Raw genomic sequence first — 25,823 nt, forward strand, 5'->3', positions numbered from 1 at the left:
GCTTCCCATGGCATATGGAGGTTCCCAGGCTAGGGGTCTAATCAGAGCTGTAGCCCCCAGCCTATGCCACAGCAACGCGGGATCTGAGCTGCGCCTGCGACCTACATGACAGCTCACAGCAATGCCGGATCCTTAACCCACTGAGTGAGGCCAGGGATCGAACCTGCAACCCCATGGTTTCTAGTCGGATTTGTTAACCACTGCGCCATGATGGGAACTCCCCAAGGATCCTGCTTTGCAGCAAGCTGCAGGATAGGTCACAGATGTGGCTTGGATCCTGTGTTGTTATGGCTGTGGCATAGGCCGGCAGCTGCAGCACCAATTCGACCCCTAGACTGGCAACTTCCGTATGCCACAGGTGCAGCCCTGAAAAAAAATAAAATAAAATAAAAATAATTTTTTTTTTTTCTTTTTTGACCACCTTTCAGCATATAGAGTTCCGGGGCTAGGGATCAGATCCCAACACAGGATCCTTAACCCACTATGCTGGGCCGGAGATCGAACCTGCGCGATCCTGTTGTGCCACAGTGGAAACTCCTAAATATGGATTTTATACATGCTGTTTACTTCAAGTGGGACAAATCTAGATGTACAGCGTTTAAGGAGCAGTTTCTCAGAGAGCAGGATAAATATTAAGACCTTGTGGCGTGTATGTGTGCATAGGATAGCTTGGGGAATAAGTTCCCAGCTCACTTTTATTCCCTGTGAAGACATATCAACCATGGCATCAAGGAGCTGTGTAATTTGGACAAGTCACTTAACCTTTCTAGACCAATATTCTTGTAAGAAGGGGTGTGAGAGTGAATGGTCATGAGTGCTAAAGAGACCTGGCCTTGGGAGGGGAAGCTTTGCACTCTCCTCCCGGCCTCCCCAGCACCTGTGTCACCTGATCTCTCTGTATCTCTGGTTCTCTGGAAAATGCGGATAATGCTCCTGTTCCAGCAGAACTGCATGAGGAATATTTTAGAGAGTATATTAGAAAGTGCTGGCAGGCATGCCTGGCACAGAGCAGATGCTGGTAGGGGTTGGTGCCTGATCCTGGCTACCGTGTGGGCACAGCCCCATGTGGCTGTCCTATGGTTTGTGCCAAGGGGACACCTTCCAGCAGAGGGTCAGATTCCTGGGTGGCACCTTCCTCGGTCCATCCTCGGCAATGGCGCTCCTTGGAAAGGGAAGAGCTTGCTGGCTATTAGCCAATGTTGACATCCTTCCCTGAGGCCTGACACCTGTCAGCAAAGTAAGAGGCCAGGCACGGGGGAATCTGGCCCCCATTTTCACTCTGGTCCACGCTGGGCAGAAGCTTCATTGTGCCCCACCTGTAACACGGGGGTGGAAAAAACTGAGAACACTCTTCAGACTTGGAAGAAAAACCTCAGTAATAACTTATTTGTACCATGCAATGATTTATACTCTCTGAGATGTTTCCGCATGACCTAGGGGGCATTCTCTGCTCTGACCCCAAGTTATTTTCCTCAAAACAGGGCTCTATATTGAGGCACTTTGGGGACCCCGCTCTCTGGAGCTCGCCCTGTGCTGGGTCTAAGGAGCTCTGTCTGCTTTCTTCTCCAGAGGACCCCAAATAGGGAGTCGAACAGCCAGCTCCATGGAGGTGACCTCAGTTGTGGAGAGAAGTGGCCCTGAGCCACAGCCAGAGAATGGACACCTCCCAAGACACTGGCCCTGTCCTCGAGAAGACAGGACACCCAGCCCCATGGCTCCCCAGCCTCCCAGGGTGTGGGGGACACAGCTCCAAGGCCCCTCTGTGCTGGGGTCCAAGGTGAGGGCCTTGAAGGAGAAGATGACAGGCAAACAGGGGGCAGGCCCCGGCCTCCCTTCTCAGGAGCGGCCATCCCTCAAGAAACCCAAAGGCAGGCGCGTCAAGGTGGGTGGACCCAGGACCCCGGCAGAGGGGTCTTGCTTGCCCGATGCTGGGATGGCCCTCCATGCTCAGAACCACGACGACAGGCCACTGGACGGCAGCGTCACTGAGGAGTCTGCCGGGAACGGGGGTGCCGGGCCCCCCCGGTCGCCTGCCCCTGGGCTCGAGTGCTGGAACAGGAGGAGCCCGCGGCCTCCAGAAGTGCTACGGCCCCTGCCTGACTGTGACAGGGCTCTGCTGCCAGGGCCTGGCTCTGGGCAAGAGAGCCCCTTGCACAGGGTCCCTGCAGGCCAGCCTGGGGGCCCGAGTTCCTGTCCCAAAACCACATACATGCCCAGCCCGAGGAAAGGAAGGCCATACCCGCTGCAGGATGGTCCAGTCACACAGGGAGACCTGGACAGCTCGTCTCCGACCTCTGAGGAGGACTTTGTCCCCAGGCCAGTCCCGCGGGGGGAGCTCTGGAGAGCCGGAGACCCTGGGCGCGGCACCTTGTCCCTGTCTGACCGTGTGGAGAGGAACCGCCTTCTGCTGCAGGAGATGCTGAGTACTGGGGGGCAGGGCCCCTCCAAGGCGGGAACCCCAGCCTGGACTTCATCCTGGGACGGCGCTGCGCCAGGTAAGGCCCATTCCATGGGTCTGGATGCGGGGGGGAGACAGGAGGGAGCCCGGGAGAAGGCAAGGGGACTGGGGTTGCCCCGAGGGGTTGGCTGGGAGAGGCCTCGAGCATGGCTGCCTGTCACCAAATTCGTTGGCATGTCCTCTTCTTCTCGGCTTTGACGTAGATTCCTGACCACCTCAGCCCCAAGATCCCCCCGACCAGTGGGAGGCCATCCTCTATCCTTGGGCCGGAGGCCACCCCACTTTCTTCCCTGTGGCTTGGAGTTCTTTCTGGGTGGCTCTTTGCGTCTTCCTCAGGTGACGCACCCTCATTGCCTAGTGGACCTCACTGTCCTCTTGGTAGGAGCCCCTCCCCGCAGAGAGGTCCAGCGTCCCTACAGGCGGGCTGAGCTCCCGTGGCAGCCCTCCTGCAGGTGGCCTGTCCTCAGGCCTGTCTTTCCCTTCCTGCCTCCCGGTTCCCAAAGCTCATTCCTCACCCAGCACCTGCGAGGACCCACGTGGGCCCCTCAGCCCATGACAGTGCCTGCCACAGGGCCCCCCAGCTGTCACCAGGGCAGGGTGTGCCTCCATCGCAGTGGTCAGAATTACCTGGGGAGTAGGTGGCTTCTGGAGAAAACTTTCTCCTCCATGTTCACTAAGGGGCAGCTGAGAGCCGGCTTCCTGGCTCTGCCCTGATCTCTGCTTCTGTTTGGGGTCCTAGAGCGCTTGGCAGGGGACGTGATCTGGGACTCCAGAATCTGCCTGCAGGACGCGGCCCAGAGCAGGTAAGAGCTCAGAGCCCGCGTTTTCTCGCTCTCCCTCCTGGCAGGTGTCCCTGTCCCTTCATTTATGCAGCATCAGGAGAGTAGGAGACAGAGAGAAAGGGGGAGGCGGGGGGAGGGAGATGGAGCCGGGACAGGCAGACCCTGCACTGCAGGCCACGAGGCTCCTCCCAGAGACCTCCCGAAGGCACCTGTCACCCGTGGCCCGGGCCGTGCCCCTGCTACCTTGAGCAAAACCATGGGGCACAGAGCATGATGCGAAGGACGGACGTCGCAAATGACCTGCTCTGCATCTTGGGACTCAGGGCCCTGCGCCAGCCTCTGTCTGTTTATCTTTAAAGTGGGCCACATAGCACTTGTGTGGCGTGCCCCTCAGGGCTGTCGTGAGGCTGACACAGGCGACAGATGTGAACATCCTTAGGGAAGGTATGCGAATGCGAGGCTTCTGCTCCACCAGCTCCTTTCCAGCCGAGAGCTGTGAAAGGACTCCCCTCCTCCACCCGCCCAGACTTCTCTAGCCCCTCCGCCAGTGCCCGGGGGAAGCTGGGCACCTGGGGTGGGGCAGTGCCCTGACCAGGCCAGTGAGAAGAGCCCCAACCGGGTGGGGCGATGGGACATCTGTGGGCCTGAGCTGGCGGCTGCCCAGGGCTTGGCCTCATCCTCAGTCTCTGCCGAGCGCCCGGCAGGTGAAGCCGAGAGAGATGCCATTTCCCCAGCTGTGCAGTGACGTCACCCTCCAGAGGGCCTCCTGGTTTCTGCTGAGGGCGGATGTCAGCAACGGTCGCTTCTCCCATCATCAGGCCACTCCTTGCGTAAATCCGCTCAGTTAGTTTGCCCTCCCCTCCAGAACGCATGCACGGGGCCCCCAGTCCTGCTTCCGCAAAGTGAGGGCTGCCCAGGTTCAGGCCATTTAGCTTCTGCTCGGCTGTTGGCCTCGGTGGCTTGGGCCAGGACCTGGTGGAGGGGGGCTGCCTGCCTCTCCTCATGTCCCCATCTCTCCTGGCCACAGGGTGGAGGAGCACGACTGTGGTCCTCGGTGACACCCTGTCCCCCACCCTGTCCCTCATCCTTCCCTGGGGAGCCCCAGGGGAGATGGCCTGGGCCTGGACATGACACAGCGGGCAACCATACCTTGTGTCCAGTGGAGGTGGGGCCTCCTCTTCTTGCAGCTGCTCCTCCCCTGCTGCCCCCATGTTTTCTTCCCTGATGGCAGGGGGGTGCAGCTGCAAGATGGGCCATGGCGGGAGGGTTTTCCAGGGGTCGCTACCGAAAGGAAAAGCCCCTGACTCACATGTTGGATAATAAGTAATAAAAACATCCATCTTGGAGGAAAAGAACCTCACCCATGGGGTCAGAAGGGGCTGTCCCCCAGGCCTGCGAGGACATGGCATTTGTGTAGAATCCTCAGGATAGGAATTTCTGGGCTCTTGTTTCACCTGCCAGGCCATCTGCCACAGTTGAAGGTTAAGTAGGGTGTCTGTGTACAGGCGTGTGAATATGTGTATTACATGATGATCTGACATGTGTGTGTGCGTGTGAGATGAACGTGAGTGTGTGTGTGGAAGGAGGTGGAGGAGGGGTGCCTCAGTGAGAGTTAGGACCCTGCCCGGGCCTCTCCGGGCATGGAGCTGACGTTCGGAAAGCTGTCCTCTGGCTTGTCTGGAAGGCCATTTGGTGCCCAGGGACTTTCATTGGTGATCTTTGCTTGGGCCCCTGCTGCGTAAACACCCAGCCTAAAGGGCCAGAGAGCATCTCCAGCCCAGGATGGGAGAAAGTCAGCCATGTCTCCAGGCCCCTGGGATGGGGCTCCTCCTTTGGCTCTCTTCCCGAGTTCCCCGGGCAGGCGCTAAAGGGTCCCTGAGACACCGCAGGGCTCCATCTCCCTGCAGGCAGGATGGGTTTATCAGTGTCACTTCCAAATAGCTGAACTTCCCGAGAGGCCTTTGAAATGAGGCACACTCCCCCAGCGCCACCCCCAGACCTTGGGGCCAAGGTCCTGGGGCTTAGGGACTGTCTCGGGGGGCTGAGGACCCTGGGCAGCGAGGGCTCTGAGACTGTGGCCCCATCGTGATGGCTGTCCTGCAGGGGCCAGCACATCACTCAGGACGGGCTCTGGCAGGGGCCCCTCTGAGCTTCTCAGTGTTTGAGGCTCAGAGGGTCCGGCTTCATGCGCAGTCAAGTTTAGCATCAGTGTAGTTCAGTGTTGCAGCCAAAGAGTGACCGAGTGAACGCGATGTGTATTTTATTATGTCCACAATTGTTCCTGCTCTGCATGGCAATAAGACGAGAAACCCTAAAGTGACGGTGACAGCAGAGGCCAAGACAATAGTCACTTTTCAGCTGGGGAGCTGGCCCCGTCCATGGCAGGTGGTCACAGGGAGAGTCGGTCCAAGAGGCCATGGGAGCCCTGGAAATGCTCCCAGACTCTCAGTGCCGAGACCGCCCCTCCCTCCCCCACCCCCGGTTGTCCCTGTATTGAGGGGCAGAGGAGGCCCAGTCCCAGAGGACTGGAGCATCCTGGTGGCCCTTCCCTCCGAAAGACCACACGGCACTTGCTTCCCAGCCTCTGTGCTGAACCACATCTTTACTTCAGCCTAATGACGAGCCCTGTTGATTGTTCCTGCTTCCCTGGAGGAGGCCCGGTCGGTCATCCAGCTCCTAGGCGTTGGGGTCAGTGTTCACTGTCAGAGCTGCTCGGTACCAAGGGCTGTGCTCTAATCATTAGCCAGCACTGCCGCGAGCTGTCCTCTTTGTGCCACACAGACCACACCTTGGTCGGGGATCTAGGGTCTTCAGCCTCCCCCAGCCTAGTGTTCTCACGTATAAACAGAGGGTGCTCAGACTCCACGGGGTAAGCTTGTTTCTGTCCTAAGTCACTGTTGACATGATTGAGGAAATGAGGTTTTGATTTGGGGGCGAGGATGGGGAGACGTAAGCCCTTCACTGGGGGCCACGGGGGTCAGTGCTGTCGGGGACCTTGCTCACAGTGGCCGTGACTGGGCCCTGGACTCATCAGAGATCGGAGAGGGTGCCCTGCCCCAGGTGGCTCTGCCCACATCCGATCTTAACTGCCCGCGGCATCCCATCCCCGGCGTCTGTAAAATGGCCAGGGCCGCCCAGCCTCTTACCTCTCTCCAGGCTCTGAGAAGGCGTGTTGGGATTGTTGGTTGCTTAGGGTCCCAGATCTGCCCCGCCCGTGCAGGAAGTATGAGAAAGCAGAGGAGCAGCAGCAGTCAGGGTGATGCCCACCCTGCAGGCCCCGCACCCAGAGTGGGTCGGAGTATAAAAAGCACCCAGGAGTTCCCGTTGTGGCGCAGCGGAAATGAATCCAACTAGGATCCATGAGGTTGTGGGTTCGATTCCTGGCCTTGCTCAGTGGGTTAAGGATCCAGCGTTGCCGTAAGCTGTGGTGTAGGTCGCAGACGTGGTTCGGATCCTGCGTTGCTGCGGCTCTGGTGAAGGCCAGCAGCTACAGCTCCGGTTGGACCCCTAGCCTGGGAACTTCCATGTGCCACAGGCACAGCCCTAGAAAAAGACAAAAAAAAAAAAAAAAAAAAGCAGCACCCGGTGTTGGGCTGCTGAACGTGCCAGGGTGGTCCCCTGAGGCCCGAGAGCCCTCCTTGGCAGTTGGAGAAGCAGTGCTGTGTGACCCAGGCCGCTCAGCTTCAAATCACCCTCTGTGTGTGCTGTGGGATAAATGGAGAGAGAGGTCCCTGGGGTTGTGCTTGGTTGGTGCTGTGATGGTGAAGGCAGCTCAGGATTTCCTAGGTTGTTGATGCCCCCATTCCTGCGGTGGAATCGTGCCCATTTCTAGAGGCAGAAGCCGAGGCTCAGCATGGGGAGCCCAGTCTGCCATGTACACACCTCGTCATGAGAAGAAAAGGGATGGGGGCCAGCCTGCAGCAACTCAGACCTTGGCGGTGGGGGAGGGGGCAATTTTCAGGCCCCTTTGAGATGGCTAGTGATCAATGCTTCCTGTCCCAAAGCAGTTTCTAGACTCCACTTTAAAGGAGGGGCTGACAGGGAGCCCTCAGGAATCTCTGGGGCCCAAGAGATCGGACCCACAGCTGTGAGAGAATCTTGGGCTTTTAAAACTTAATATATTACCTGACATTCTGGGAGACTCTCCCGTGGTTCTGTGACCAGGTGTGATTCTAGATGGACTCCCCACTTTGCCCTCCCTGCCCCCTCTGCCTGCCCCAGCTTTGACCATAGCTGCTGCTGGTGGATCTCCCGCTAAACTGTCTGGGAGAAGCACACATGCGTGTAAGTGAGGGCTCGCCAAGGGCTGGACATCCCCAAGAGCTTGATGGGATCTGGATGGAAATAGGGGCGGATATTCCAGATGAGAAGGGCGTGCAGAAATGCACGGGAGAGGTGTGAGTGGATTGCATGGGGGATCCCATCAGGACCCAGGGTGGGAAGGCAAGCTGAGGCCCCGGATGCAGAGCCTTGGCATGGAGAGTTTAGGTGAGGCGATAGGAAATGGAGAGACATTCACTGGCTCCCTGCCTGCATGGGTGACCTCATCTCCTTGTGGTGCCAGGACGTTGCTGTACCCAGGTAGCCCGGCGAGGGGCTTTGGAGATCATTTTGGCTCCCTGACCGGGTTCTGGATCTTCGGGGTCCCCGGTCTCAAGGGGTCATGAGGCGTTCTGAGGGTGAGCGTGGGAGAAGACCCGAGGATTTGCAGGGTTGCAGGTGTACCTGAGGACACCCCCAGGCAAGGGCATAACAAAGACAAGCTGAGCCCCCGCCCGTCCTGCATACCCTCTGCCATTCCCCATCCTGCCCACAGACTCAGATATACAGACACAAAGGGAAACTGGAGGAAAGCCCCTTGCCACTCCCACACCCACTAAGACTAAACCTAAAAAGAAAAAAGTTACATTTAACCACTCACCAGCCTTTTCAACTATGTACTGTGCTCCCAAAGAATCTAGCGTTCTGGGTCCTGGTGGAGAAGGTAGGACAGGAACACTTGAAGCCCTACCTCACAGCTGGTGCCACCTGCAATTTCAGGCATGTCATTGTCACATAGACACCCCCCACATGAAAATCTCATTATGGTCCCAAGCTTTATGAATAAAGAGGCTCAAGACAGTTAACTTGCCCGAGACCATTCATCTGGAGGGGCTTGGACCGAAATGCAAGAGGAAGCCCTCCTCCATGGCCTCCAGAGTGGGACAGGCCACTGTCCCCCTATGTGGGGTGTCTTTGGTCACCTGCCTCCACACACCGAGTCCGTGCAGTGCTGACCAGAGGGACAGCCCACAGGGACTGTGTCAGCCTTCGTCAGAGAGGCAAGGACAGAGCCCCCTGCTCTCCCTGTAGGAAGTGCCCCTCCCAGGGCAGCTCTGCCCGCCTCCGCCCAGATCTTTTTAAAGGTGTTCAATGAGGCGTATCCCATAGCAGCTGTTCTTAAGGATGCAAGCTCTTCCTTCTCTGTTGAGAGAAGCGACTGTTTATTGTCTGGGCAGTAGCTCCCCTCTGCCACCAGCCTCCTCCACCTAGAACAAAACCTACATGCTCTCTCTAGCTTTAAGAGGATTTGTCACTTGCAAACATGCCTTCCCGGCAGATGACAAGGGGATCTCTTCAGCAGGTGATTTTAGTTCATGTTCAGGAATTCCATCCTTTGCTCAGGAAGAGGGCGACAGTAACTTAAGATGACAGCGCAAATAACAGAAGCAATAATAGTAATTCATGCTAACATTGATTGGGTCTCACCAAGTGCCTGGCTCTGAGCTCAGCTCTTGTAAGGGGATCCGTCTCCCTTGACAACGGAGCCCTTGTTTAGGAGAGGAGGCAGCTGAGGCTGCCAGGGTGTCCTCTGGGGTGACACCGCTGGTAAGTGGCAGCCCAGAATTAGAGCCGGGCAGGCTGCCTGGGAACCCCGCTTCTCACTACCGCTCTAGGCTCTGTCCTGTCAGTGTCCTGCAGGCCTGGGAAGAAGGGCCCCTGTCCTCCAGGAGCACGTGTTCCAGGATCAATTCCTGGCCCAATCTTTCCTCTTTGCCTCACTCGGGGAACTGTGCACAGTATGGCAGCAGGAGCACCCTATCCTTGGTCATAAAGAGCTTTGTAATAATGCGCAAAATGGCACAAAGGCTAGGCAGAAAGGCTTATATGCGTTCTGCACAATATATATTTTCCCTCTACCTGATGCATCCTGGAATATGGGAAATGTCAGCTCTGTTTCCATTCCAAATTATTTCCCTAATTCATGTTCCTGGGATGAAAGGGTTAAAGCCAGACTTGCTGGAGCTGATTATTTTAATCTAGGATTATGATGGCTGCAGAGAGAGGCTGCTCTGTCCCCCTGACCTCCCTGCTGGGAGGAAAGGGTGCTTGTCCTGACCGGAGATCCCGACCTGGCTGGACCTGGCTGTGAGGAGCCTGCGGTCAGAGCTAAGCCCAGCTCTACTGGGAAAGCTTCCCGGCTGAGGGGGGAGAGACCAGAGTGGGAGGGGGCTGCATGCTGCTTTTTGTCCTGGGAGCAGCTTAGGATGCTTGCGGTTGGAAGGCAGACGGAAGGGCAAGAATACTTCTGTGGGTGGGGGTGGGGTTCCCATTGTGGCTGGGCGGAAATGAATCTAACTAGTCTCCATGAGGACACAGGTTCGATCATCCCTGGCCTCACTCAGTGGATTAAGGATCTGGTGTTGCCGCGAGCTGTGGTGTAGGTCACAGACACGACACAGCTCGGATCTGGTGTGGCTGTGGCTGTGGCTGTGGCGTAGGCCAGTGCCTATAGCTCCGATTCCACCCCTAGCCTGGGAACCTCCATGTGCCGCAGGTGCAGCCCTAAACACACACACACACACACACACAAAGAATACTCCTGTGGAAACCCTGCTGTCCCCAACAGTTAGCTCTTTTAGGTGTTGCTGCTTCTTAAGGGCCAAACATCTGTGGTGTGACTGCCACCGCCCCCAGGAGAGGACCTCAAGGTCTCCTACCCAACTCGTGGCAGTCCAGGCTACCTGGCCAAAGAACTGGCCCACAGGTATCAGCATCAGTCCCCTGCCTCTGCAACTCCCGCTCTTGACAGATGGGGCCACTGAGGCTCGGGGAAGCACTCCGCCAATTTATCCTGTGCCCCACCAACTGAGCCCAGATTGCCACTTTCAAGACAGTAGCAAAAGCTGTCTGTGCTCGGGTAGAATTGCCTTTGCCAAGCCATATAGGCCACAGATTGGCCCACATCTTCCAGGAGTTCTCCAGAGGGACTGTGGGAGCCAGGACTGCAGGCTGTCATCCATGCTAGGAAGGGACCGCGTCCAGGGCTGTGGTCAGCTTAGACCGGAGAGCCTCCCTCAGAGGGAGGAGTCTGAACCTGTCTGGTTGGCACCCCTTGGGTAGACCAGCGCAATGCAGCATTGGGAGTGGGACAGGCTCACAGCACTATACCTACTTGCTCTGTCACTTGGAAGAAAGACCCCCTTCCCGCCACAGGGCTGTCAGGGTCTGCTTTCTCCAGGGTGCACCATGACCCAAGAGTTGCCTGCCCTGCTGACCTTGGCCGCAGTCTGTGAAGGTGGCTGCTGTTCTCCTCCCTGCTCTGTCTGTTGCTGCATGGATGCCTCCAGGCGCCTGAAAAACCCTGCTTTTCAAATCAGGGGAGAAACTAGCTTTGTCTGCCAGGAACCAAAGCAGGGCAGCTGATGGGAAAAAAAAAAAAAATTAACAGCTCCAAATCGAGGGAGCAGAAAGGAAATAGCAAAGCTGCAAAATGGCTTAAAAACCTGGGGGGAAGGCTGATCCTGGCAGCATCTGGCCAGCTGCCTGCAGCCCTCCAGCCTGCCCACCAGGTCTTGTGACAAATGCCCTCCGACAGCCGGGGAACCACAGCTGTCACCGGAAGGCTCCGAGTGAGCAGGCTGGCGGCCAGAGGCTCCGGCTGCAGGGGCGTCTCTCTGGGCTGGTAACCTCATTATCTCCGCTGGCGCAGCCGGAGCCCCAGGGAGCGCAGCTGCTCTCAGCAGTGCATTGGAGGTGCTGCCCGCTCGCTCGGGAAGCTGTGCCGAGGGAGGCCTCTCCCCACAGGGCAGCGGCCTGGAGACTCCGTTTCACTCGCTCCTGCAAGCCCTCCTAGTTCCAGAAGAGTGCCTGGGCCCTGCCAGGGTTCACAAGCACAGATGGTGCCTTTATTCTGGCAGTACTTATTTTTTAATCTTGGGCCCCAAAGCAGGATTAGGTGCAAATAATGAGGCGGGGGGGAAAGAACTACAGAAAGAAAACATGATAGACTACCCAGAGCTTGTCTAAAGATGGCCCAAGGAGGCCTCAGGGTTGTGCCATTTTCCACTCACATCTCTGTCATCTGTCACCTAGGAAACTACTCGGTATCTCCCCGTGTGGAGCCGAGGCCCCTTTCTCTGGGCGGCTTTTGGGGTGGGTCAGGCTGGGGTCTGAGATGCAGGCGGGGCTGAGCCCTTACCTGCCTGAGTTCTCTCTCTGCGGACCGCCCCCCCCCCACCGCTGCCCCGCCCTGCCGCCCCAGGGAGGACAGCCCAGCAGAGGAGACAGCGAGGACAAAGGCAGCTGCTGGGGCCGCTGAAGTCACATCAAAGCATGTGTCTGACTCCAGCCGCACCCCGCCTCCGCCTGCCTGCCCGGGGACGCGATGGGGAGGGCGCGGAGGAGGATGGGGGACAGATGCTGGAGGCGGTGGGGCTGGCGGTCGTCTGCTCTGCTCTCACTTGATGTTCGACCTTGAGCGACACACCAAATGTTCTTCTCTACCCTGGAACACCCTCATCTGTCAAGCGGAGCGCACCTGCCCTCGGCCAGCCTGGCCGGGGAGCGGGAGCTCAGGGAGAGAAGCGTCTTGTTGGTGGGGGCGGCGGGGCTGCTGTTTTCGCACAACCTGGAGCTGGCTATATGTCACTGTCGGGGAGGCAGCTTTGAAAAAGGGTTGCTGTCATTTTCTGCGGCTCTGGCCTGGCTGGGGAGGCAGCACATCTGGGAGGTGGTGAGGGCTGCTCAAAGACCCTTCATTGTTATGAAAATCAAGCCATTTGCTGGCTTGGTGTGGGTCCAACTTAATCTCTCAGGCCTGAACCGATGCCTGATGGGACTGAGGCAAGAAAGCACCAGGGCTCGTAAAAATGTCATTCCCCCGAGGAGCAGCATGGTGGCCGGCAGAGCCCGGATTCCTCGTGCCTGCAGTGGGAGCTCAGGGTGGTGCTGCGTGAGCTTGAGTGGGTATGTGTGGGTGCAGGGAGAGGCAGAAGGAGAGAGGGAGGTGGCGCGTGTAAAGACCATCTGGCTGGGCACAGGCCCAGCCCGACAACCCCGGGCCTTTTCTCCCCTCCTCCCGATGACTCCTGCTGTCTGCCCAGGGCAGGAACAATAGAATAATCTGGAGACTGCCCTACCCTTTTCTGGATCCTCCTGGGGTCTCTGCCCCCAGTCTCTGAGCAGATGTCCAGGGTTGGCCCGCTCCCCAGCCCCATCCAGGGTTGCTCAGGGCCAGGCCCCAGGCCCCGGGCGAGGTGCCCTCCGTGTGGGAACTGGACAAGGAAGGCCGCGCATGCAGGGCTGTTTCTGGCACAGCCATGCTCCACACTGTGAAAGCCCTCCTAATCCCTGTTATTTTCTCCTAATCCCTCCCCCGCCCGCTCTGGCCCGCGTGCCACCCGCAGGACCTTTGGTCCCAAGCCGGAGCCCGTGCTGAGCCCCAGGCATGAGGAAGCCAAGCACCTGCTGCAGCGAGCCCGCATGAAGGCCAGGACCCGGCCCGTCCGTGCCAGCCACGATATCGTGCCCACCCTTGCCCAGGGCAGCCGGTGAGTGGGGCCCCCGGCCAGACTGGCCTGGAAGGGCTGGGCCAGGAGAAGAGATGGGATGTAGCCAGAAAGCCGCTGCTCGCAACTCCCGGCTGTCTGTGGGGGAGGGTTCCCATGTCAGGCACGGGCTTTAATTCCTTCCCCGTCACTGAGCACCTTCTGATGTTATAGAACACGACCCGCGCTTCCCCGGGGGAAAGAGGTCAGAGTCTCGGAAGACAAAGACAGGCAGGCAGATCTGCAATTCTGTGGACTGAGGTATAGGAGAGGAAAGCAGGAAACCTCTGACTGCACCTGCAAAGGACAGGGGAGGCTTGAGAGGAGGTGGCTACTAAGTTTGGGCTTGAAGGGGATGTAGATATTCCCTGGGCAGATGATGGAGCCAAGGTGAGCATCCCAGGGCAGACACTGAGCAATGGTCCTGGGCTCGGGAGTTGGCCGGGCTAGAGCCTGAGAACGTGCTGGGGGTGCAGGCATGAAGGCCGGAAAGCTCAGTGGAGGCCGGTCCTAGAGGCCTCTAAGCCTGCCCAACAGTGTGGCCGCCTCCCCTAATAGCCAGGAGCCACCGCAGCAGGTGGGTAGCGCCATCACATCTTCAGGAAGGCTGTTCTGCGCAGGGGTGGGTCGGATCTCGGGGCCTGGGGGCAGTGAGGACGCTGCACCACCGGGGTCCTGGAGAGCTGTGATAGGGAGGAGAGTGTGGCGACAAGAGGTGGCTAAGAGCCAGGGCCAGCAGGCTTAATGAGGCAGCAGGGAAGTGGTTAAGGCTCTGGAAACAGACCACTGTTTGCTGGCTCTGCCACTTACCAGCTCTGGGCCTGAGGAAGCCTCTGTGCCTCAGTTTCCTCGTTGGCAAATGGGAATCATAATCGTGCCTGTCTTAAACGGTCGTTGGGCGGGTTATGTGAGTTAATCTATGTAACATGTTTAAAGCAGCACTCTTACACGTGTAACCTCTGATGGTTAACTGTTTAATCAACTGGATGTGGGAAACACGAGAAAAGGAGGCCTCCGGGATGGAGCCCAGGGTTCTGACTTGGCGTCTGGGGGTTCGGTGGGGCCTTGGCCAAGGGCTGAAGCTTAGGTGCAGGGTCAGGCTTTGGAGGGGTGGCCCACGAAACAGCCCTTGGAGATATGTATCAGACAGGTGGACACAGGATCTGCAGAGGGGCAAAGTCGGAACTGCAGATCGGGCATTACCCTGATTTTCCGATGCTGGAGCCGTGAGGGAAGGTGAGCTCGGGGATGAAAAGAAAAGAGCAAGTTCAAAGACGTTCACATCAGCACTCCACATGTGGCTGCTTCCTGAGTGATACCCGTCACCCCTGCCCGTCCCACAGTACACCTTAAGGAGTCCCTTGCATGTGGAGTTGGCCAGTGCACTTGGCCTGCAGTGAGGCTGCCAGCCCATGCCAGCGTGCCCCAGGTCCCAGCAGGAGCATCTGTGGCTGACAAGGCCTGTGGCTTCTTTGGCGCCAGGGGCACGGGGTGTGTGTGTGGCAGGGGGCCGGGGAGATTCTGTGTGAAACTGGACCAGATGGTCTTTGACGGGGATGCTGAGCCCACTCATTAAAGGCCGAGGACCTTCATGGCACCCTTGGGATGACTCCAGCATGAGCAGAGGGCTGCAGCTTGTTCAGTGTGTTCAGTGCCACTGTGACCCTTAGGAGAGGGGTTCAGGAGACCCTAAATCCTGGCAAGAGGTGCCAGACAGGCTACACTTTTATTTCCACGTTTTATGCCCTATCTCCCTCTATCTGGACAGGACTAGTTAGGGATGGGCGTGGGTCATTTGAAGCCTCCTAACTATCCTTCTCTGCATGCATGTGAGGCCCAGAGCCTTAGACGTCCGTGGAAGCCTCCCGTTTCATGTTCTGTAGGTACCTGGGCTGAATGGCATAGCCTCAAAACAGACACGGCTACCTGCAGAGCAGACTCGGCGGTGTACGTGTACCTTGAACACGCCCTCTTCCCGAAATCAGCAGCTCGTGACCATGACAGTCACTAACCTGAAAGGAGGTTCCCTTTCGCCAGGCTGGTCGCCGGCAGTGGGAATGCTGCTCAAGTGCAAGGTGACCCACTTTAGCAGCTGCTGTGTCCAGAAAAGAATTCCTTTGACTTGGCAGCCCTGGTGAATCCTCAGAGGGTATCGCTGAGAAATCAACGCCAGATGGCTTGCTGCAGATGCTTCTAAAGGTTACGCTTGTCAAATCACCCTGGAGAGCCATGCTGAGCTAACGTGGAGATGCCACACAGGCCCCGGGCCTCATTAGATGCAGGAGCCCCTCCCCCACCCCCAGAGCCCGGAGGCATCACTCCTTGCAAAGAGCAGCTTGATGAAAGGGGCTGGGAGAGTGGGGCAGGCGGGGCAGGCTCCAGAAGGCCTTCTTTATCTGAGATCTGGCTGGAGGTGGCCAGGGCCATCCTGGACAGGCAGGCTTTTCCAGGAGGCAAAGCCATAGTAAAGCAGCAGCCGCATTTTCTGGAAGAAAATCAGTGGAGAACTGGAACAGCTCTTGGAAGCACGAGCTCTTGCCACTTAGGGGGCAGGCACACCGGGGTTGGTGTTCTTCGCCCAAGGAGGGCAAAACCTGCCAGCAGGAGGCAGGGCCCGGGAGGGTGACACCATAGGGGCTGTTCTCCTGTGTCACAGTGGCTGTCGTGTAAGGCTGTAGGGAGCCTGTGTGGTTGGGACAGTGTAGCCGGCCGGAGGGAGGGGCCTTCCTGTGGATGCTGTTCAGCTCCGGAGGGACGGTTGCTGAGGCCTCCACGGAGCCTCCTTGGAGAAGCTTGGCGGGTATGGTACTTTCTTGCTGCTAACGTGCCTTATTCACTCTGCACTTGTCTCCAAAATCCTCTCATCCCCTTATGCACTGGTCCCAGCACTGCTGGTGGAGGCCCCTGGAATTCAGCAGTTGAGATGAAGGTGCCTTATATGATCAAGCTTTCCTGCATTTCTCCATTTCTTCTTTTGATCTTTGTCTTTCTTCTTTTTTTTTTTTTTTTTTTGGTCTTTCGTCTATTTAGGGCCACATCCACAGCATGTGGAGATTCCCAGGCTAGGGGTCCAGTTGGACCTGTAGCTGCCGGCCTACACCACAGCCACAGCAATGTGGGTTCCAAGCCTCGTCTGCGACTTACACCACAGCCCACAGCAACGCTGGATGCTTCACCCACTGAGCGAGGCCAGGGATTGACCCCACATCCTCATGGATACTAGTTGGGTTCATTAACCACTGAGCCACGACGGGAACTCCTCTCCATTTCTTCTTTTAGAACAAAAATATTATTCCTACCTTTGGCATGAATTCCAGGATGGCGCAGTTCACCATCCTGAATGTAAAAGTTGGGCTCGCTGATGTGGCCCACCGCCCCCGGATTTCCTTATTAGATTAGGAATGTGTTGCCTCTAAAGCGGGGACTTTTTTCATCCTGAGAAAGTATCACTCACGTCCTGTCAGCAGAGCAGGGCATTGCTCTCTGGGGCCTGTGTGGGGGTTGTTGTGTCTAAACTGGGGTACTGGCTCTCCTATAGGGCCTGTCTTGCACCGGGTGGGCCTGGCTGGCCAGGGCATCCTGCCTGTGCAGCAGGGGCAGAGCTTCTGCTCAGTGGGGCTCTTCTGGTTGCTGTTTTTCTGGCTAGAGCCGTCTTTTCCTGGGCAAGAATGATCTGGAGTGCTGACCCCGGAACCCCACATGGATAGTCGAGTGCCCAGAGTGACTCTAGCACAGCCTCTTCTCAGATCCTGACAGCCTGAAAAGATGCAGGTGCTGGGAGTTCCCTGGTGGCCTAGGTGTTAAGGGTTTGGTGTTGTCCCTGCTGTGGCTTGGGTTTGATCCCTGGCCCAGGGACTTCTGTGTGGCCACCAAAAAAAAAGAGAGAGAGAGAGAGAGATGCTGGTGCAGACAGAGTCTTCAGGGGCAAGGGCTTGGGGCTCTACTGCTTCATGATCACTTAAAGAGACCTGTCACCAGAAGATAGATCAGAGGGACCTCCCCAGCCATACTGAGACCTGCACGCTGCTCTCCAGTGGTGAGCCTGTCCAGGAGCTGTGCCTCTCAGCTATAAACCCCTCTCCAAAGGCAGGCCCACATGAGGACTTCCAGGGACCCTGGGCCCTCTTACTTTCGTGGGCTCCTTCCTCCATAAAAAACTTTATATTATATGACCATGCTGGCTTAAAGTTAAATGATATTAGTATTCTATCTGATCATCTTTTCTTTGACCTAAAAGTGTATTTATTTATTTTCCTTTGACTTTGAACAAAACGAAAATGTTTTCATGGGCCCTGGAAGAATCGTGGCCCCTGGGGTCTGTGGCTATCATGCCTAGTTGGATAAGTCATACCTGCCTAAATGTGGTTCCAGAACACAGGATGACCGACGATGCTGCAGTATTCCTCAAAACAGCCCTCGCAAGCACAGATTTTTTCAGATCTCAAAGCAGGCAGATCCACTTGCTTAGCACTAGTTCTTCTCTAAAAAATAATTCCTCCTGCAGTAGCGCTGACCAGGGGAAATGCTGCAGTCAGGAGTGTGGCAAGTGTGCAGGCCCCGCTGCTCCTTGCATCCCAGGGCGGTGTAAACCCAGAACGTCAGGCTCCGGGGCCCCCAGAGTTTGCACAGAGGCACTTTTAAGCTGCCTAATTTAGGAAGTACTCACCCGGCTCCTTGGAGTGAATCAAGGGCTAGGGCACAGTGCAGTATGACATGGCAGGGCTTTGGCTCTAGCTTTATTCTGCCATCTTGGCATTCACGGTGGGGTGAGCACCAGCCCCTCTCCTGGTGGGACCAGAGGCGTGGGATCCAGGATGTGAGGTTGTCATGTTCTGGCATGGCACAGGTGAGTGAGTGTCTTAAGCTCTCAGCCGTAACTGGCTCCCCTGGAGCTGTGCAGGGAGAGTCTTGGACAATTTAACGCTGACATCCCAGTCCACCCTGTGACCCTAAAGGGCAGCCTCTATCCATCATGCTCCATGCCGGGCACAATCCAGACCATTCCAACCCATCAGGGCTATGAGACTGGTTGGTGGCTTTGCTGTCAAGGCACCCAGGGAGGGGATGATTCGGATGGCCAGTGACCTGCCCAGGGCACAGGTAAACACAGGCTCCCCTGAGTCAGACATTTCTCCATACCAAAAGAACAGCCTGGAAGGACGCACTGTCCAGCCAACACCATGTGTAGTTATGGAAGTCAACCAGTTCGGAGGCCACTCTCCCCACTGGTTGGCACGTCTTCGCAGTAATTGCTAAGCACGGAGGGTTTCTTCTACCGTTATCTGAACTCCCTTCCCTTCGCTCGCACACCGTATCCGTCTTTCCTTTGGGGAGCTAGAAATGGGGTGAAGAAGGAACTCAGGTTAAGGCAGCCTTTTTCAGAGCCTTGGCATCCATCCTGCGGAATCACTGAAGCATCCAAGGAGAGGAAGGTTTGGTAAATCGACCGATCACTCACATGCATTTCACTATAATAAGTTGTCAGGGTGTCAGGACAAGCTCGAGTATGGACAAGTGGGGTATGATTAGGGAGACCTTCCCAGGCTCTTCAGGGACTGGGAACCGTCACATAGCCCATAAAGCATGTGGCACAGGTGACTGGCCACTCGGTACTTTTCTTAGTAACTGGAAAGAAACAGCAGGTCTCTCAAATCCAGGCCCCTGTCTCCAGACACGACTTGACCAGGAGCATGGTCAGTGTCTAGTTCTGTTTTCTTCTGAGGGAGAAAAAGTTCCCGCAACCTGCCTTCCTCAGCTGTTCATGTGCCAGTCAGCCTAGGGACCGGTCTCATGTATCCTCTCCCTTGTAGACACGTCCCTTCCAGCCCTGACATCGTCCGAGTCTGTGATGACAGGTGAATGGCCTGGGCACTCAGAGGAGGAGACATCATCATGATGGATTGGTCAGCGTTCTCCAAAGAGAGAGGCCACACAATTGTGTTTATATAGAGACAGAAAATTTCATTTTAAGGAGTTGCCTCCCAGTATCATGGAGGCTGACGTACAGTCTGCAGGATAGGCTGGCAGCCTTGAGACCCAGGGAAGAGTTGCATCTCAAATCTAAGCAGTCAGCTGGCAGAATTTTTTCTTCCTCAGGGAGATCAGTCTTTATTAAGACTTTCAGGAGGTCCCGTTGTGGCTCAGAGGGTTAAGAACCTAACAGTGTCTGTGAGGATACGGGCGCAATCCCTGACCTTCCTCAGTGGGTGAAGGATCTGGCACTTGCTGGGCATAGGCTGCATATGCAGCTTGGATCCAGTGTTGCTATGACTGTGGTGGGGGCCAGAAGCTGCAGTTCTGATTTGACCCCTAGCCCAGGAACTTTCGTATGCTGCAAGTGTGGCTGTTGAAAGAAAGAAAGAAAGGAAAAAAAAAAGACTTTTGACTGATTAGATGAGGCCCAGCTCATCATAAAGAGCGATTAGCTTTATTTGAAGTCCACCAGTTTAAATGTTACTATTATCCAAAAACAATCTTCACAGGGAGTTCCTGTTGCAGCTTCCAGGTTATGAACCCGACTAGTATCCACAAGGATGCAAGTTCGATCCCTGGCCTCACTCAGTGGGTTAAGGATCCTGTGTTGCCGTGAGCTGCAGTAATAGGTTGTAGATGCAGCTCAGATCTGGTATGGCTGTGGCATAGGCTGGCAGCTGCAGCTCCAATTCGACCCCTAGCCCAGGAATTTCCATACACTGCAGGTGTGGCCCTAAAAAGCAGAAAAGAAAGAAAGGAAAGGAAAGGAAAGGAAAGGAAAGGAAAGGAAAGGAAAAGGAAAAGCCTTCCCAAAAACATCGAGAATAATGTTTGATCAGTACCTGGGCACCATAACCTAGCCAGGTTGACACATAAAACTAACCATCACACAGTGGTATCTACACTGGTAAAATTTAATGATGAGGATTCAAATGTAGTCAGGTTAAGAAGAAAGACTCCAGGAAATGATGGCAGGAGGGCTGCATGAGGTAGATGGAGTGAAAGGCCTGGAGGCCGTACAGGTGGTGGTGGGGGGGGGGGATAGAGCTGGAGAGGAAAGCAGAGGATGAGGAGGGCCTGCATTGTTACCTCAAAGACCATGAACTTGGTCTTGTGTCCCCTTGGGGGATGGTGTGTGGAAGCTGTGCTCCAGGAGGACCAGTGGAGAAGAGGCCACTTCACGGGTCTAGCGTGAGTGACAAAGAGAGACAAATAAGAGAAAAGATGTGAATCCAGCCACTTAGCATCGATTGGTGGGGAGGTGCTGCCTCGAAAAGGAAGGGAGGAATGTGGTCCTGCCTTAGGTGGCCTCAGAGGAAGTGGCCTGTGGGCCAGGTTCCATCGTGGCCTGAAAGTCAGATTACCTGGCTCCAGCGGTTCGGTGTGAGATTGGTACAGGTGTTTCCTTCAGCTGAGCGGGATTTGACTGCCAGCCAGTGTCTCCCAGAGCCAAGGCTGATGACAGAATGTGAAGACTCTTCCTAGCACAGGAATTGTTGTCACAGCTTTTCAGGATGCGCGCGTGTGTGAGGGGCTGGGGTTGGGCAGGTACAGGAGGGGATGTTGGAACAGGCAAGGTGGAGAGTCCGGTGTCACTCTGTCGAAACTCCGTCCAAGCAAGGTGATTAGGAACCCTCCCCCGGTGGACACTTTTGAGAGCAGGAATGCTTAAAAACCGGACTTAGCCCCACACAGTCTCTGCAGAGACTTAAAATGTGCTCTTCCCCTTAAACCTTTCTAACAAATATAGTATTGCCACAGCTGATCACAGATCACCAGATGCTTACGATGGCCAGGCTCCCTTCTAAACACATACACACATAGCACACACGGGGACATCTGTATCATCCTTTTGTGCCAGCCAGAGTTTAATAGTGTTTCATCTTAACTCAGGCTGAGCCAGGCAACCGAGGGAAAGCCAACCATAAGGCCGTGTTCATTTTCTTTAGCTCTGTGTTGGGAATCAGGATGGGCTTGTCAACTCCTCTGCTTTGCTGCCTGGTCCCCGAGGAACCTGATTTGGGGCGACTTTGGGCTGTAGCTGCTTGGAGCATTGTGGGAAACTGCACCCCAGGGTGGAGCGGTAGGGCTGGGGTGCCCAGGGAGGAATCCGCACCTCCGTCCCCTCCTTCTGCCCATGACCTCCCTTCTCCTGCCTCCCCATCAGAGATGGGCGGAAAAGCCCAGCCCTGGACCCGAGGATGACCTTTGCCGGCAGAGACAACCTCCAGAATGGGAACACGAGTGACTCCTCCAGCGGGGAGTCCAGCAGTGGGCAGCGGCCGAAGCGCAGCGCCTCCCCGTCGCACGTCCGCTTTGAGGATGAGTCAGCCCGCGACGCCGAGTCCCGCTACCTGGAGCGGCTGCAGCAGCGCCAGCGCCAGGGGCTGAGCACCACGCTGCAGCCCGCCGACCAGGGTCCCCTGCGCTCCAAGCCCGACCTCGCCGACTACATCTACGGGGGCTACTGGCGCCGCGACCCCGGCGCGGGGTCTCTCCACCCGCTGCTGAGTGGGCCGGAGCCCAGGGGTCTCCCGGTGCCACCGCCTGCTTGGGGCAGCGAGAGGAGGTGCCACGCCTGCGGCCACTGCATCACCCCCGATCTGGGGGTCCTTCGGGAGCCCAGAGCTGCGCACAGGATGGATGGGGTGTTGCCGCAGCCGCTCCTGTCGCGGGGCCTGAGCGCCACACTCGGGCTCCTCCCCACCGAGCCTGGGCTCCACACCGAGTGGATCCGGGAGACACACATCGGGGACCAGGCACGCGCCGAGGAGGTGGACTCGGCCTTGGACAGCACGGACACCTCCGACAGCTGCAGGACCGACAGTGAGGAGGCCGGGAGCACCCAGCCCAGCAGGGCCCGTGGGACCAGTCCTCGCGTGCGGGCCTCCAGGCCTCGTGGAGGCCACAGGTGGTTACGCAGGGCAGAAAGGGAGCCTCTCCTGGGTCCTCAGGCCCCTCACTACCTGCCTGGACCAGAGCTTGTGGAGGTGTCAGGTGAGGCCATGGAAGGCACAGGACACACGCCTGAGGGGACCCTGCTCCCCAGAGAAGATGCTGCCTCTAAGCCTCCTGCCCAAGACTCTAAGAGGGCTCCCCTGGGGTCCCAGGGGCAGCCTGGACCAGGGCTGGAGAATCACTGGGCTCACCCGGAGGATCCTTGGGCAGCCTGTGCTGTGGCCTCTTCCTCGGGGCCGGACCGGCAAGCCCAGGTTACAGAAAGCCACCAGAGCCACCCAGAGCCCTCTGCCCCCCGCCAGGCCCAGCAGCCAACCGCTCCCCTCCCCCCTGAAGGCTGGAAGCCTATCCCTCCCTCTGCAAAGAAAACCACCTCTCACAGGAAGGCAGCCCTGGCTGGGCTTCGCAAGCGGGGTGACCAAGGAGAGCCTGCGGACATCCGCCCGTCTCCTTCAAGAGGCGAAGTTCCCAGGACCTGTGATATCACCCCGCCACAGCCCCCACTCCGCAGCCCCCACGTCAGGCACCCACTGCAGGCCCTGGGCAACAAGAACTGCAACAGCACACCCCAGGGGCCACAGGAGCCCCAGGGAGGAAGCATCCACAAGGTCCAGGGGCAGAAGGAGCCCGAAGCACCCCTGAAGGACTGCAGAGACGGTACGGGATTGCCCCGGGCGAGGGCGGTCCTAGACCAGAGACCGCAGGCTGAGTCTCGGTCTTCACGTAGGGTTCATCCCAATAGATGACGTAGCCACGCACCGCTCCTAGCAGCCCCCGGAGCTCTCAGAGCCGCGGCAGGTGTTGGGGAAGCTGGTGGGCTGGTCTGGGGTTCAGCATCAGCCTGGAGGCAGATTAGCCAACTCCCCCCAGGGGAGGCAGGGTGATGGTGGTGCCCTCTGATTAATGGCAACCTTGAGGTGTGTACAGAAGCTCCGAGCTCCATGGCTACGAGAGGCCTGGCCTTAAGGGAATTTTACAGACAAAACAGGGAGAGGCAGCAGCTCCAGGATTTCCAATTCTCTTAGAGCAGAAAATGCCAAATAATCATGTAGCTGAGGTCCTTTTCCTTCAACTCCTTCATTTCATTCAGTCACTCACCATTCATTCAGCGTCGATCAAGCACTGGTTTCCTGCTGGGCACCGTCCGAGGCCCTGTGGGGGATGCACAGGTAAACTCATTCATCAGGAGTCTGGCCCTTCTGACCTTGAGACCTTGAGACCAGGCAAGCATGCCATCCCAAGGACACGGCGACCAGTATGCAGAACCCCTGCAAGGAGTGCTGAGGTGGTTCGCCGGTGTCTGAGCCCTCCTGGACCCCCACCCCTGCTGGGCAACATGGCAGGTTTCAGCAGGCGACACCGCTAAAGGATGGAGGGTATCACCTCTGTCCTGGGAAGGGGTCCTCGTAGTGTGGGCACATCCTAGGCACCAGTGGGCCTTGGGCAGATGCTGTAATCTGAGGTGAGCACCTTGGCCACTCACACATAGGCAGAGAAAACAGGCCCGCCACACACATGTGCCCGAGCTCTGGCAACCACGGCGCTGGGATCCAGGGCTTAGAAGCAGAGTGGAGGGGAGAGGGCAGAGAGGTGACAGGCCACCTGGACCGTAGTGAGGATGCGGATGCTGAGCGGCCGTCCCGCCCCCTCCATCGCCCACGGGGACGCTAATGCTTTCCCACCCTGAGATCCCACCTGCCCTGCGCTAGGGCGTAGTTTTCTTCCCTCCAGGGGCCTCTAGACTGGCTGCTGGCTGCCGCTCCCCGCTTCCTGCAGGGCTTCTGTTCTGAGACCTGCTGACCCTTCTGGGCAGCCTGGCCTTGAGCTCCCCAAGGCCTGGAACAGAGGGCCGGTTGAGGCTGCTCCTCTCATTCATTAGCCAGGAGGTCCTAGGCTCCTCCTGTCTCCTCCTCTGTAACCTGAGGGTAATAGTAGAACCATCTCCTAGAAACCCATGAAATAGTCTCTGTAGAAGGTTTAACTCATTGCCTGGCGTATCAGAGATGCCCCCAAAAAGGTGGCTGTCGTTTAAGCTGTGGAATATCGTAGCCAAGAAGATGGTGGTTCTTATCCCAGGAACCCACCATTGGCACCCCCCAACCCCCGCTCCTCTCATCCTCTGGCTCTGCTGCCTCTTGCTGGGAGTGTCCCCCTCCCCAACTGTGACCTTTAGGGATGGGTCAGTGACACAGCAGGGTTCTATGGTTGTTGCAGGAAGACGCCAGGGCTGCAGCTCAGCAGCTGTTAGCACCCTCAGCTCCGTGGGTGAGGAGCCAGGGTCCAGCCAGAAACCAGAGAGAGACCTGCAGAGGACAGAGCCGAGTTCCACAGGACATGTGTCATCCAGGTGAGTGACAAGAGCGTGAGCCCTCACTGCAGGAGGTGGGGGACTGGAGCACTGGGTGCGGGAGGAGACCCCCTAAAGTGGTAGCATGATAACCTCACTACTCCCAGCTCCTCCAAGGGCCACTCCTCTCCCAGCCCTCTTCAGTCCCGCGTCTGTGGTTATTCACCCACTGAACTTAACATCGAGTGGCCGTGAGCTCCAGGCACTGTGCTGGGCAAGCTGCGCCAAGGTCCCAGCCCTTGAGGTGCTCCCAGGATGGGCTCTCTGTCTGAGAGGATTTGCTCCTGACTCTGGCCTAGGAAACAGCCCTGCATTCCTGGCTCCTTGCTCTCCTCCAGTACTGGGGGTCTGAGTCTTGCTCTGGGGCCTCAGAGCTGTGGTGCGCTGGTCCTCTGGCCGGGCCTTCTCTTCCCCACTGTGCACCACTCCTGGTGACGTGCAACCCAAGGCTTCACATGCCACTGAAGCCAGGTCTCAAGCTCCGACCCCACGTGCTCCCCAGAACTCCAGATCTGTGATCCTCTTCCCCGACATCTCCGCGAGGATGCCTGAGAGGCCTGGCGGCACTCTGGATCACTCCAGGTAAAAGCTGCTTCCCCAAGGAGTTCCTGCTGCAGCACAGTGGGTTAAGAATCTGATTGCAGGAGTTCCTGTTGTGGCACAGCGGAAAGGAATCCGGCTAGGAACCATGAGGTTGCAGGTTCGAGCCCTGGCCTTGCTCAGTGGGTTAAGGATCCGGCGTTGCCATGAGCTGTGGTGTAGGTTGCAGACGAGGCTCGGATCCTGCGTTGCTGTGGCTGCGGTGCAGGCTGGCAGCTACAGCTCTGATTCGACCCCTAGCCTGGGAACCTCCATATGCCACAGGTGTGGCCCTAGAAAAGACAAAAGACAAAAAAAAAAAAAAAAGTCTTATTGCAGCAGTTTGGGTCACTGCGGAGGCATGGGTTCCATCCCTGGCCCGGTGCAGTGGATTAAAGCATCCAGCATTGCCACAGCTGCAGCATAGGTCATAGCTGTGGCTCAGATTCAGTCCCTGGCCTGGAAACTTCCATATGTCGTGGGTGCAGCCATAGAAAAATTTTTAAAAATCCTCTCGGGGAGTCAGCTAGGCTGCCCATCTCCCTTCTCTCCCCCTCTCATCCCCTGGCCAGTCTCCTCCAGCTCCTGCAGCCTCCTTGACGGCGTTTCTCCCGGTCTCAGCACATTCCTTCTTTCTGGACAAATGGAATGTTCCTTACCCTCTGCTTCCTCCCTCTTGCCCCCTAGCCTCCAGAGTCCCTCCCCCACACAACAGTCCAAGGTGCCTTTTGAAAACCTTAATTCAGGGAGTTCTTGGAGCAAGATAAGCATCCAGCATTCTCACTGCGGTGGCTCAGGTCACTGCCGTGGTGCAGGTTCAGTCCTGGCCCAGGAACTTTTGTATGCTGCAGGCACAGCCAAAACAAAAACGAAAACAAACCCAAAAAAAAAACCAAATTAAAAAAACACCTCTTAAT

The 25,823-nt window shown here is 57.1% G+C and overlaps 1 protein-coding gene across 14 annotated transcripts in view; it reads left to right on the forward strand.

Annotated features, from left to right (window-relative positions):
* KIAA1614 overlaps positions 1–25,823 on the forward strand; it is a 49,711-nt gene that overhangs the window by 11,693 nt on the left and 12,195 nt on the right. For 3 of the 14 annotated variants that reach the window (XM_084977849.1, XM_084977848.1, XM_084977845.1), the window contains exons 2-7: positions 1,570–1,777; positions 2,317–2,495; positions 3,198–3,261; positions 12,909–13,052; positions 21,190–22,637; positions 24,195–24,327. In XM_084977849.1, the coding sequence (XP_084833975.1) occupies positions 1,656–1,777; positions 2,317–2,495; positions 3,198–3,261; positions 12,909–13,052; positions 21,190–22,637; positions 24,195–24,327 (2,090 nt within the window). In that variant the 5' untranslated portion in view covers positions 1,570–1,655. Of the gene's footprint in view, positions 1–14; positions 2,496–3,197; positions 3,262–11,762; positions 12,469–12,908; positions 13,053–21,189; positions 22,638–24,194; positions 24,328–24,829; positions 24,908–25,823 lie in introns of those variants that run through there. The other 11 variants (XM_084977841.1, XM_084977840.1, XM_021063756.2 and 8 more) reach the window with 7 other exon arrangements.

Source organism: Sus scrofa, chromosome 9 (genome assembly GCF_054392235.1).
Source record: "Sus scrofa isolate SSC_HxYL_T2T_F1_AM1 chromosome 9, Sscrofa_HxYL_maternal_Yorkshire_Landrace_v2.0, whole genome shotgun sequence".
NCBI lineage: Eukaryota > Metazoa > Chordata > Mammalia > Artiodactyla > Suidae > Sus > Sus scrofa.